Raw genomic sequence first — 12,701 nt, 5'->3', positions numbered from 1 at the left:
CTGTGCTTTTCTGTTGGGGATAGAGAGAGAGAGAGAGAGAGAGAGAGAGAGAGAGAGACTGATTGGGCTTGTCCGAAACAAGCAGCAGGTCCCTCTTCGCCTCCTTCTCATCACTACCGATTAATTGTCTTATCATAAACACATCGGCTGCACGGGGATAGCTGGTCAGTAGCTAGCTGGAGGCTAACGGCGGCCACACCGTCAGAGTGTAAAGTGAGACTAACACAAGTGTCTTCGTCTCTCCCTCAGTAGGCAATGCTGACGAATATTAATTACTGTATAAGGTGTTATAATCGAAGATTTCAATGAATACGTGTACTGTTGTTGTCTTTGTCTCAAATATGTCAAGTATAAATCCTGTTTACATATTTTAAACATGCTGGTACCCACATACACTTACAAAAAAATTCCTAGGGCGGAGCAACCCTCCTTCGCGGTTTTTCACTTACTTTCTTGGTCCCCATAAACCGCGATAAGTGAGGGAACACTATAGACCAGTGGTGGCCAACCCACGGCTCGCGAGCCGCATGCGGCTCTTTGACTGGTTCAATGCGGCTCCCGGGCTTTCACGCGACAAGCGTCGAGAATGCCTCGGCAGTGGCGATGCCATTCAAACCAAGGCGCTAAATACACAGAACGTACTACGTCAGACTATCATCAATCCCGTTACTTGATTGACATAGAGGGCAACCAATCAGATGACTGCATCACCGCTCATGCGCAAACAACGGCGCTAAGCGCTAAGCTAGTCATTGAATTACCTCTGATTTTCAGGCAGCGGTGCCCAATACGTCGATCGCAATCGACCGGGAGCCTGTGAACTGGTCCCAAGACGACCGCAAGGGGTGGGAGGAGGAAATGGGTGGGAAATAAAGATTTTTTTGTTTTTGTCTTTCGCTTTCGTTCATTTTCGGCCCTTTCGGACTGTTGCTCTTCGTGGCGTGCGTGCATTCGTACGCGAGTGCACGGGTGGGCACCTGCGTGCATGCGAGCGCGTGTGTGCGCGTGTGTGCGCGTGTGTGTGTGTGGGTGTGTACGTATGCTTGCACATTCGCAATCGGGTCGATCGTGGGAAGTTAATCGCTTCAAAAGTCGATCTTTGGGCCAAAAAGGGTGTGTGTGTGTGTGTGTGTGTGTGTGTGTGTGTGCGAGCGCGCACGAGAAAGGGTATGATGTGGCTCTTTGGAGTAACACAGTAAAAAAAATTGGGTCTTCGTCTCTGACTGGTTGGCCACCCCTGCTGTAGACAAAGGTCTCTAATGTCTCAACAAAGAATAATGTTTGTTTTCACTGCAACTTGGGGAGAATGCATTTCCTTCACAGTCCACAACTGTCAGTATGTTGTGCTGTACGTACTTCAGAAAGAGCCTCCTTGGTTGCCGCCGTTGTCTCTGCCTGGGCTTTGGTCTGGACCTCATACATATCCTTCTGTTGTGTCACTCGCTCCAAGCCCTTTGTGAGGTGCTCCACATACATGTCCTGTTGGTGCAGTCATAAAAGTAAATCAGTCAACACTGATCATGGTTGCAATGGATTCTACATAGTGCTGTGAAATAGTCATGTTGCCACTGTTCCCAGTTTCATCCATTTGTAGATAACGGCTCTGACAGTAGTTTGCTCAAGCCCCAGAGTCTTGGAGATGACTTTGAAGCCTTTTCCAAACTGTTAAGATTTAAGAACTTTTTTTTCTAATTTCTTCTTGAATTTCTTCAGACCGTGGCATGATGTGTTTGTTTCTTGAGATCTTGTAGCCTCCTTCACTTTGTCTGACAGATTCTATTGAGGTGATTTCTTGATTCAACAAATGTGGTGCTAGGGTGCCAAACTCAGTGAAATTGAACTCAGCTTTCCCAAAACTGTCGTTAGTCACAGTTACTTTGTGATTTAACAAGGGGGGCAATTAATTTTTCCACATAGAGCCAGATAGGTTTTAATTTTTATTCCCCGTTGGTAAATGAAATCATCATTGGTTGTCTTTGTTTGATATTAAAATTGGTTTGATGAACTGAAATCTTTGTGAGTAATAAATATGTAAAGAACACAGAAATCAGGAAAATACTTTTTCACGGCACTGTATATTGTGTTTAAACCTGTTCACCTGTTTGAGTTTTTGCTCTTCGACTTGGGACTTCGTAGCTGCTGTTTTGCGAGTGACATTCTTCATGGCTTTGACATTAGAATGCAGATCTTCACTGACTTCTTGTGTGAAGTTGAGGTGTGAGTTCAGTTTGTCCAGTTCTGTTTGTAGGTTGGATACTATGGATAAGAAAAAGCCATGTTTTTAAAATACCGGTAAGGTGATTTGTACATTGGCAGCACGGTGACTGGCTGGTTAGAAAGTTTGTTTCATAACAAAGATTCTGGGTTAAAATCTTGTTGTTTTTTTAAAATGGAAAAAAAATTAATTGTTTTTTAAGAATTATTATTACAGTGGTACCTCTACTTACAAAAATAATTGGTTCTGGAAGACATTTTTTACTGGAACATTTTGTAAGTAGAGACGCGATTTCCATGTAAATGCCCTAATCCGTTCCAAGCCCCCTGAAAATTCAGACATACCGGTAAATGTTTTCTAAAGAATAGAAATGCATAAAAATATGTAACAAATACATGTTACAATTAGATTATTTCACAATAAATGATAGTTGTGCATAATGTAAAAAACAAAGAATAGAGTAAAGAATAAAAATGATGGTTATTTACCTTTTAACTGCGTCGTCATTGTTTTTTTTGTCCTTTTTAGTCCATGCTCTCTCTCAGGAGTGGTTTTTGACTGGCGTTTTGTAAAGAACTGATCCAAGGCGTTTAACAATCCTTTGAATGTCTAAGGCAAACATCAGCATCGTGAGCGATCGTCCGAGTGGTGAACACTTTTTCTGGGTGATTCACGTTTACGTAGAACTAGCGGAAAGTCTCAAACAAACAAACAAACAAACGTAGAACTATCGGAAAGTCTCATGGCCCGAGGGGCGAACGATGAGGACACTGCATTGCATTGTCCCTCTTAGCCGATGGGATGCCAGGATGATCCTCGGTAATAGCCGATGGCAGATCAGCTATGTTGCGTTCAGGAAACTCGGAGCTGCGAGTAGCAGCCCACACTGTGTTTTTACCTTTTGTGTCTTGAAATTTATTTCGTAACAATAGGCAATATTTTCCTGTCAAGGTGTTTCGTAACTTGAAAATTTCGTATGAAGAGACGTTCGTAAGTAGAAGTACCACTGTGTTATCAATTATTATTATTGAATTATTAATTAATCTTTCGTTGCAGCCCAAGTATGTACACTTTGTTTAGATCGAGACAGAGCATACATTGCAGCTTTTTCGACTGTTGTCGATTCAGGGAGCGCAGATTGAACAGGTAAACCATTCTAAGTGGGGAAACCATGAGACACTTGCCAGTCCTTCCAAAAATACTCCAAGGCCATTTGCAAGTAAGCACTCCAAGCACCTCTACTTCAATATAGTGATGAATATTGTACATCAAAACAACTCCATGCAAGATGAGATCAGGGTTTATCAAAAGTCATGAGGAAAATAAATCTCAGAGTGATCCGAGCATCTCACCATTGGCCCTCTCCTTGTTGCGCTGGCTGGTAGTGCTGGACTGGCTAGATCTAACCACCTCAAGTTCCTCTTGCACCTGTCGATGTTTGCCTTCAGCCAAGATCTTGGTCTGCTGTTGGCCATCTAGTCTTGTCTGGAGTCGTTTGAGCCTCTCCTGTTCCCTGAACAACTGCACGTATATTTCTTCTGTTTGGCTCGCCTCTGCCTTCTCAATTCCCAACTGCACAAGTAGCAGAAAGCACACACACGCACACACACAAAAGCCTATAAATATAAAATGAGTGATCAGGGAAATGTTAACAGTAAGTGCATGTGAAGCACACACTTCTTTGTGCGTCCCCATGAAAAATCAAGCTAATCTAACCTCTTCCCTTAGATCCAGTGTGAGCCTCTCCAGCTCCTTGATTAGTTGATTCTTCAGCGCAGCTTGCTTCTTTGCAACCAGAGGCTATCAACATATAAACATGAAATCTGAATCATTCTGTTCACATTTGCAAAAAATCCAGGAGCAAACTTGTCTCTTGAGAGCAGTGATTTCTAAACAGCAACATTTAACTACACATATTTGGAAAACACAGCACCAGAGCGTCAACATGTTTTTTTTTGTTTTCCAGAATGTACAACCACCATACATCTCTAAATTTCAATTGGACAGAATTGGATTTTAAATGACATCTACAATGAAATGAATATACAGTATTTTCAGAAATATTGAAGGTACTACAGACATGTTCAGAATCAAGAACAATCAGTTCAACTTCTTCCTCCATCAGTGGTTCTTCGTCCATGTCCTCTGATGAGTTTACAAAGTGGCTTGGTGACCCAACCCGGGAAGTATTGTCCTGTTCTGAAAAACAGAAAAATGTCATAATACCACATTTAAAAAAAAAAAAATAAAAGACTGTCATGAATAGTTATGCAAAATTCAATTATGCTTATTAGTAATACTAAATTAGTATGCCTGTATACCATGCTCCATTTTAAAGTAGCTCACACTAGATCAGTGAGTCTTAACCTGGGTTTGATCGAACCCTAGGGGTTCGGTGAATCGGTTTCAGGGGTTTGACGGAGCCTCTGCCATCAAGGGTAAGACAGACCCGACTCAAGATGTCAATTAGTAATGACACGTCTGCTTGGCCAGCACTGTCTGCAGATGATCACATTGCATTGCTTGTCCAATCGGTGCTGTGGGAAATTTTGTTCGCTTAGTAGTCAACGTGTGACTGACGTACTATCACAATTAAAAAAAGAAAAAGTATACCTATATCATGAATTTTTATTTACTTTTTTCTGTTTTTAATAAATGCGTTTTTTTTCCATATCTTGAATTTGTAAAAAAAATATGTATTTATTTTTCACTAATGAAGGGTTCAGTGAATGTGCATAATAACTGGTTGGGTTCAGTACCTCTCAGAAGGTTAAGAAACACTGCACTAGATCTTTATGGAATTTGTCGTTTTTATACTACATTGTTTTTCTTTGCAATAAATCTTAGAATACAGTACATGAGATACAAGACAGACCAAGACCAGTAAGTCCAGTTGCAGCAGTGTCTCCATCAGCACCAGTGTTGTCGGCCTGAGACTGTTGGCCCACATCAACAGGTTCTGATCCTGGCTGATGTGAGAACAATGACAGTGATTTGAATGGAATTATTGAAATTGAATACATAGTCTTCAAACTGGTTGTCGGCTCTACACATTTACCCGTGAAGGAGACATATTTGCTACAACGTCGGCCTCCTCTTGTTCACTGTCAACAAGCAGCTCGTTATGCTTCTCTTCTGCCTCCACCCACCCCTCCCCGACTGCGAATTGCTCTTCGGCTCTCTCCATCCAGACTGATAGTTAGCAATAAAACCACAACATTAGGTACGATAACATGCAATCATTCATTTGACGCGGAAAAATAAATAACGACCGGCTCGTAAAACTAACAAGTGCAATTTGAGAAACTATGAACAAAACTACTTAACATCGTTTTAATTAAAGCAGGTAGTAGGTTGTTACCTGACGCAAAATTTTGTCCAGCGTTGAACACACCGACGCGTGTATTTAGTATTAATTGACGATTTACCCAAAAGACTCACGAGCGTTGCACTTCCAGAGCATTGCCGCGGACCACAAAGGGTTGCTTGGCAACCCTAAACTTCCGCTGGAGGAAGACCAAATCTAATGTCATACGGAGCTGTGTTTTAACACAATTAAAAAATCTGCCTCCATAGTCCACACGGAAAAACGAAGTCAAGCCAGCCGCCACCACGATTGTTCCGATTTTGTATTGTGTTATGCTTGGTATGCTATGCTTTCGCCACCTTCAAAATAAAAGCGAAACAAATAATGCATATATATAGTCGCACCCGTGATTTGGATTTGAAATAATACTATCAAATAATCTCTCTGTTGTCAGCGAACACATTCACCTATTGGGAGAATGCGAACTGTATCAGGCATCAAGATTGTATCCAGAAAAAAAAGTCCGGTGAAGAAAATTAAGTTAAATTTAAATCTGCATAAGGCGGCCAGGTGGTCCAGTGCGTCGATCTCAGAGTGCAGAGGTCTTGGGTTCAATCCCCGCTCCGGGCTCCCTGTGTGGAGTTTGCATGTTCTCCCTGGGCCTGCGTGGGTTTTTCTCCGGGTACTCCGGTTTCCTCCCACATTGCAAAAACATGCATGGCAGGCTGATTGACCACTCTAAATTGTCCCTAGGTGTGAGTGTGAGCACAGATGGTTGTTCATCTCTGTGTGCCCTGCGATTGGCTGGCAACCTGTTCAGGGTGTCCCCTGCCAACTGCCCGAAGACAGCTGGGATAGGCTCTAGCACCCCCGGCAACCCTCATGAGGATAAGCGGATCGGAAAATGAATGAATGAATAAATCTGCATAAACACCCGATTTCAAAAAAAATTCAAAATTCATCTTTTGTTGTCCCAGAGCCAGACCAGTTCTGGGGTACTCTAGACCACCCCTGGACTCCTGCCAAATTACTTGAATTCATGACAGAAGCGCACAAAAAAGCAGGGTGAGGGCTCAAATGCAATTCAACCAAGCAGGCAAGTTTTGCAGTTTTTGTTGACAAAAAAACAAAAACAAAAAAAAAAAACAATAGACTAGATCCAATAAAAAAGATTTCATCGATTTGAGATTTATTCTGCTCCATAAATAAGATAGATACACAATGACTAAATTTGGCCTTAAAAATTGCACATCCATTTTAACAGGTCAGTAATAATTCAGACACAAATAGCCGCGATCTTCATATACCCTCAAAATCGTGATTCAATTCATTCCAAAGTAGACAAAAACAGAAGCCACCCGTCACTTCGTGTAAAAAACACTTGACAAAAAGCTGCTACTAAGGCATATGGGTAAACAATCACATTGACTCATGGCGTATACTTACAATAATGGGGGGGATTCCTGTAAACAATGATAAATGTGATGTAGCAATTGTAACTTAACACATAACATTTATTGTAATGGATGCGTGTGTACCGTTTAGCAGAGATGTCTGGCACTTTATGCCCAATGGTAGGACTTTGGTTAACGTTGGAAATTATGACACATCAATTTTTCTCCCAAAAAAGTAACCTACAAGCCTATACATTCTTGGCAAGTGAGTTTTTGCGATAAGAGTACCTTTGCATCATCAAACAGACTACCAGTCGTACTTACAGGACGAGTTTACAAATGGTAATGAGAGCCCTCTGCAAGCTTGGCCTTTCATTTCAGTTGCTGAACTCAATTTACTTCAAACCCTTCAATGTTTGTTAAATATAAACATTGCAAAGATAATGACGCCAACATAATTATTGAGACACACTGTACATAGTTTTATCGCAAGAACGTCAAAAGGAAAACTTCCTCGTGCAGTCATTTGCATACCTCAATCAAAAAGTTACACTCTTCATTTTATCATTAAAGAAGCAAAACCACCCACACGTACTTTCAATAGATGTGTTAAACAAAAAACTTCTCAGTAGACTTTTACACCTCTTCCACATCATTCATTAGTCGACGCAGCATTTTTAGATCATTGCACTTGTGTTCACCTGTAGGTATGGAATGTACACAGTAAATTCTCATTTTCTGCCCTTGGGCATTATTCCCAGACAGACATGGATCAAGGGCGTTATTGGCATAAGCGTAAGGCGGCATTCAGGTTGAAGTCACAGCACAAAGAAATACTTTTCGTTAACACCTGATCAACAACAACCCTGCTTTACATTTTAGTTGCCCCCTCAAAACCCGCTACGCTATCTGCTCACTTTCTATGGCCTCAATAGCGTCTTCTTTTTTTGAAGGCCTTAAGACATCTGGTGAATGCTATATATCTATATCTGTAGCGCAATAAGGAGGTCAGACATCGCACCCTAAGAGCTAAAACCAAGCCATTCTATCACCCATTACCTTTTTTTCTTCCATGAAAATCCTTCCAAGCATGACAAATGCGATATATCAGAGCAGCACATACATTCTTCTTTAGTGACAGTATTTGTGTTAACGATCTTGTTCATTTACGTTTCCTATCGGTTGGGTGATACTGTAAAGCATTAGTCATTTTTAGTTTTGTGGCTAGCTGGTGCCGTCGCTGTCCGGGTGGGACGGCTGTTGGTCCGCTGCAGAAGAAGCCAAAGTACCAGCAGCAGTTCGTTGGTCCATGGCTGAGTGCATGATCGTCAGCCACACATCGTCCATGTTTGGCATTACAAAAATTTTCTGAAAAAAAGCAGATAAAGAGTGACGAGATCATTGACTGGTTATTGTTTACACATTACGACTCATGTACAAACAAAATGAATCCCAGGAATCTGTTTTACCTCCAATTCATATTTGGGGGGAAAAAAATCTAATTGGAAACAAAGGAAATAAAAATAAAATGTTCTAAGATTAAACTGTCACAATTCTGAAAATATCTCTGTGGCAAGCAATCAGGTAAGCCAAGAAAAGCTAATCACATCTAGACTTCAATTTTTGTCGTATGCAGAACAGAGCTGGGAAATGATAACTGGGACTAAATCAGTATGCAATTTGGTGGACTAGTGAAAACGAGATGAACATGTCGTTCATTAAATAAAGACTGGGCTAAAAATCTATGGACATTTTCGTTCATGAGCAAAGACGAGACCAAAATCATAGGATTTCTTGGCACTGATGACCAACTCTCTCGATGAAGTTCAGGCGTGATTCACATGCCCGGTGCCTCAGGTCTGCGGACCAGACATTATTAGAAGTACCAAGAACTAAGCGGAGGCAAAGAGGGGATGAGGCCTTTTCCGTTGCTGGTCCCTCTCTTTGGAATGACCTCCCGCTGAACATTCAGCAAGCCCTCTCGCTGACCATCTTTAAAACTCGTCTCAAAACTCACTCTTTGACATTTGACTCAGCATGACTCAAACTTGATCTTAGTTTTACTGTTTCGTGCTTTCTACTGTCTTCGTTATTAATTTGTTTTATTGTTGCATATATGATATTCGCTCCATGTACAACACTTTGTATACAGCGATGGCTGTTTTAAAGTGCTCTATAAATACAGTTGAGTTGAGAGTTGAGTTTTTGTTGACTACAACGAGACAAATAAAATTCCGTTTTCTTGGGAGTAAAATAAAGATAAAAATGTTCAACTTATAGTCGAGGAAAACTTGGCTAAATAAAAAATGGGACGAGATTGACTAACTGTCATCAAACAAAAACAAGCGTGATTGAAACAGGATTAAAACTGCGACTAAATTTTTAAATGGTGCATAAAATTGAACTACTGATCAGCACGACATCATTAATTGAACACATAGAGATGTTTGTCTTTCTAAGATTGAGTGACTTGGAATCTAAATGCTATGCAATAAACGGCGCATGAGTACCTGAAGCTCCTGCTCCAGTTTTTTCTCGATCCAGTCAGTAACATGAGCCAGAGTCACTTCTCTTTCTCCCAGTTTAGGTCGTGCCTTCAATTCCAAGTGCGGGGGCTTCCTAAAGCCATACCTGAAAAACATTTTCCCAAACATTCGGTTAAAAGTTTACATTTACGACAACAAGAAGGCAGCTAATTCACTGCAGTTTTTGATGTTAAAAGTGCATGATTTTCATTTCACAGGGTATGAAGATGAAACTCTCTTTCAACATACCATATCCTGTCAGTGGGCGGGGGAGGTATATTGACAGCAAGAGTGCCTTGCAGTTTTTGCAACTCCACCGTTAGAAGGAGGGGGGTGTTGGATACCTCCTCCATCTTCTTTTTGATGAACTCTGTTTCCGTGGCTTTCTGGAAGTATTTGGACCTGGTGATCTTGTCGACAAAGCGCATGATTTTGCCACGCACACGCACACACACACGCACGCACACACACACACACACACACACACACACACATCCACTTACACCACCAATGACCACAGAAACAGAAATCACGCGTGATAATACCTGGTCACTCAAAATCAAAGAAGAAGTGATGCTGACGGACACACACTGCCATGACCTTCTGGAGCGTTGTAAAATGGCGATGTCGGCAACTAAGGGCGAGTTTTGGAATATACTTTTGCGCAAGGACAGATTTTCTTTTCTTGACTCCAACTTTTCTTGTTCATCCACTGAGTCAAACAGCTCGAGAGTCATCAGCTTTTCGCTCCACACATGGAAATTGTTGGCCATAAATACTGAACACGTTCATTTTTTTAAAATTGACTGACTCCTTTTGTCCTCATTATTGGGACAAATCCACACTTCACACACCACAGACATAAAGATAATCTCATAGGACAATCTAATAATGAGGCCCAAGAATTAAACGACCTGGATGAATTTGAATCTTCACAAGCAATCAGACGCCTTGTATTTAATTTCTTAATCAGCAGAGGGAAGCATGGTGCCCACAATCTGTGGCATTCACTCAAGTTGAAAGAAAAAAGGAAATGCGTTGGTTCTGCTGTTGTGCGAGTCGCCGATACAAAATTACTCAGCAATGTAGTAGCTATGGGTCACTGTACAGTGACACATAGGAAAATGAGTACCGTATTTTTCGCACTAAAAGGCGCACCGAAAAGCCATCCATTTTCTTTAAAGCTCACAGTGCGCCTTAAAATCCGAAGCGCCTTCTGTATGGTCATTACTGTAATATTTCGACCCCAAAATGGCTCCTTGCTCGAGACATGCTGACAGTGCAGAGTTCAAACTTAAGGCGATTTGTTACGCAGTTGAACACGGAAATAGAGCGGCGGTAAGAGAGTTCAACGTTAATGAGTCATTTTATAACTTGCTGTTGGTGAAGTGAACTGTGTCGCTGCTTTATTAAATAAGTTTTACTGACATCTGATCGTCGCTATACAAATCAGGTTGTCGTGTTCTGTCGGCATTTCCTTGAGCGTAGCTCCATCTAGTGGATGCATTGTAGATTGCGTCTTATAGTGCGATGCGTCCAATACATGAAAACAATTGCAATATAGGACATTTATTGAAGGTGCGCCTCATAATCCAGTCCACCTTTTAGTGTGGAAAATACGGTATCTCCTCTTCTGGGAAACATCAGTAGGTGCCCAACACAAGCTTGTTGCAGCACATATGATAACATTTGGAGACCCTTCCTCACCCTTCTGCTCCAGGGACTTCATTTGATTGCTCAGTAGCATCTTCTTCATCCGATGAGCCTGCGCTGGAGGACTCCTCATCACTGTCAGCCAGGCAGTAAGTTCGGGGTCTGGATCTATCACAACACCAACAGACATACAATTGAATTACTGCAGGGCCCCCCTTGTTCACATCCTGTATCACATCTACATGGTCTGGGCAAACCCATAACATACTTCTCCATGTGATTTCCCCCCCCCCCCAAATGTACAGGCACATTGCATATTAATAACATAGTTGTCGATTAACTCGACATATTATTGCTCTACATTTCTCATAAGGGGTTCTCGAGAATAATATGGAATTCACTACCACTTATGGATATAAAATGCCACATCTCAAACTCGGCAGGCATAGAATGTTGAATGTGGTCAATCAGCACTTACCAACAACAGAAATGTATCCGTACAACCGCAGCATAAAAGCAGAATCCAAGAAAGTAGAAAGGAGGAAGAGAAGTCAGAAAAATCAAGAAAAACAGGTGAAGTTGACTCGACAAAACGTGATTTTTGAAAACGAAGAGTAGCGTTATATATTATATGCAGGGGGGAAACCCATAAAACAGAAGATGGAAACAACCAAGTGCCCCTTTTTTTCAATTAGTGATGATTATCATTTGGATTCTTTACCCATCTTCCCCGAACCGGAGGCTTTCTCCTTCCTTGCCCAGGCGAATCAGGTTCATCTTAGTTTCAAGGGTCATCAGGAAGGAACCGCTGTAGGAAACGTCCAAGTCAAACCACAGACCTGTGGGGGAAAAGTTAAAGCGAGAGGGCTAAAATTTTGAAAGTGGGCTGATTTGTAGGGCAACATGTAGAGTGCTTCGATCAACTGCCTTGAATTTTGCATACATGGCAATGGCGAGTGATGAAAAAAAGCGGAAGGGGCGTGGCCTGGACGGGGGCGTGGTTACTTACAAAAGTGGCACTAAACATGCTGAAGATGAAGTCTATTAAATTTACAGTTTGAAAATTGAACAGAAAAAAATCCCAAGATCGCCACTATTCTTTCAAGTGGAAATTTGTGCAATTTTGCCTATGCATTCCTGGTGAGCACCAATATGTAACTCCAAATTTGCTGCTCAAAATCAAAACTAAAAAAGTAAACACATCCCCTGCCATATTTAAGATTTGTTCATGACTTGTATTCATAAAGTGTTGTGTAAATGTGATAAAAAGCTGTTGATTCTTACCTCATACAGTGATAGTGAATATTTATTATGCATACAATTTATTATGCATAACCGTGCTTTATTATCCAAGACAAAACGTGAATTATCAATATGAATATAAAACGCAAATAAAAACAAATAAATGTTATCATGCTGTTGCTACAAATGCATACCAAATAAAATTGAAAATATCATCCTCGTATATTTGAATAAAAAAGTATATACCTCGGAGTGTACCTGTCTATCGGCGAGGGGCGTCAGTGGAGCAGATTTCGTTGCTTGGTTCAGCCAAAGTAAGTACCCCAGCGCGTAACGTCTTTAGTTGTATCCGCTGACGAAGTTTG

The 12,701-nt window shown here is 41.2% G+C and overlaps 2 protein-coding genes across 4 annotated transcripts in view; both read right to left on the bottom strand.

Moving 5' to 3' along the window:
- LOC109527267 (coiled-coil domain-containing protein 40-like) overlaps positions 1-6,018 on the bottom strand; it is an 18,667-nt gene extending 12,649 nt beyond the window's left edge. Inside the window, exons 1-7 of the mRNA XM_019889070.1 lie at positions 5,274-6,018; positions 5,091-5,184; positions 4,296-4,414; positions 3,932-4,015; positions 3,568-3,787; positions 2,099-2,256; positions 1,357-1,479 (exon numbers count right to left, since the gene is read on the bottom strand). Of these exons, the coding sequence (XP_019744629.1) occupies positions 1,357-1,479; positions 2,099-2,256; positions 3,568-3,787; positions 3,932-4,015; positions 4,296-4,414; positions 5,091-5,184; positions 5,274-5,402 (927 nt within the window). The 5' untranslated portion in view covers positions 5,403-6,018. The remainder of the gene's footprint in view (positions 1-1,356; positions 1,480-2,098; positions 2,257-3,567; positions 3,788-3,931; positions 4,016-4,295; positions 4,415-5,090; positions 5,185-5,273) is intronic.
- A 2,114-nt stretch (positions 6,019-8,132) lies between these two features.
- The window catches only part of LOC109527458 (testis-expressed sequence 2 protein-like), a 22,571-nt gene continuing 18,002 nt past the window's right edge, over positions 8,133-12,701 (bottom strand). The window contains exons 9-13 of one of the 3 annotated variants that reach the window (XM_019889403.1): positions 11,816-11,933; positions 11,149-11,262; positions 9,691-9,900; positions 9,427-9,547; positions 8,133-8,284 (exon numbers count right to left, since the gene is read on the bottom strand). In XM_019889403.1, coding sequence (XP_019744962.1) covers positions 8,141-8,284; positions 9,427-9,547; positions 9,691-9,900; positions 11,149-11,262; positions 11,816-11,933 — 707 coding nt within the window. In that variant the 3' untranslated portion in view covers positions 8,133-8,140. Of the gene's footprint in view, positions 8,285-9,426; positions 9,548-9,690; positions 9,901-10,924; positions 11,263-11,815; positions 11,934-12,701 lie in introns of those variants that run through there. The other 2 variants (XM_019889402.1, XM_019889400.1) reach the window with 2 other exon arrangements.

Source organism: Hippocampus comes, unplaced genomic scaffold (genome assembly GCF_001891065.2).
Source record: "Hippocampus comes isolate QL1 unplaced genomic scaffold, H_comes_QL1_v1.1 scaffold86, whole genome shotgun sequence".
In the NCBI taxonomy this organism is placed as follows: Eukaryota; Metazoa; Chordata; class Actinopteri; order Syngnathiformes; family Syngnathidae; genus Hippocampus; species Hippocampus comes.
Note: the sequence above shows the minus strand (reverse complement) of the source record. Positions and strands in the feature narration are given on the sequence as shown.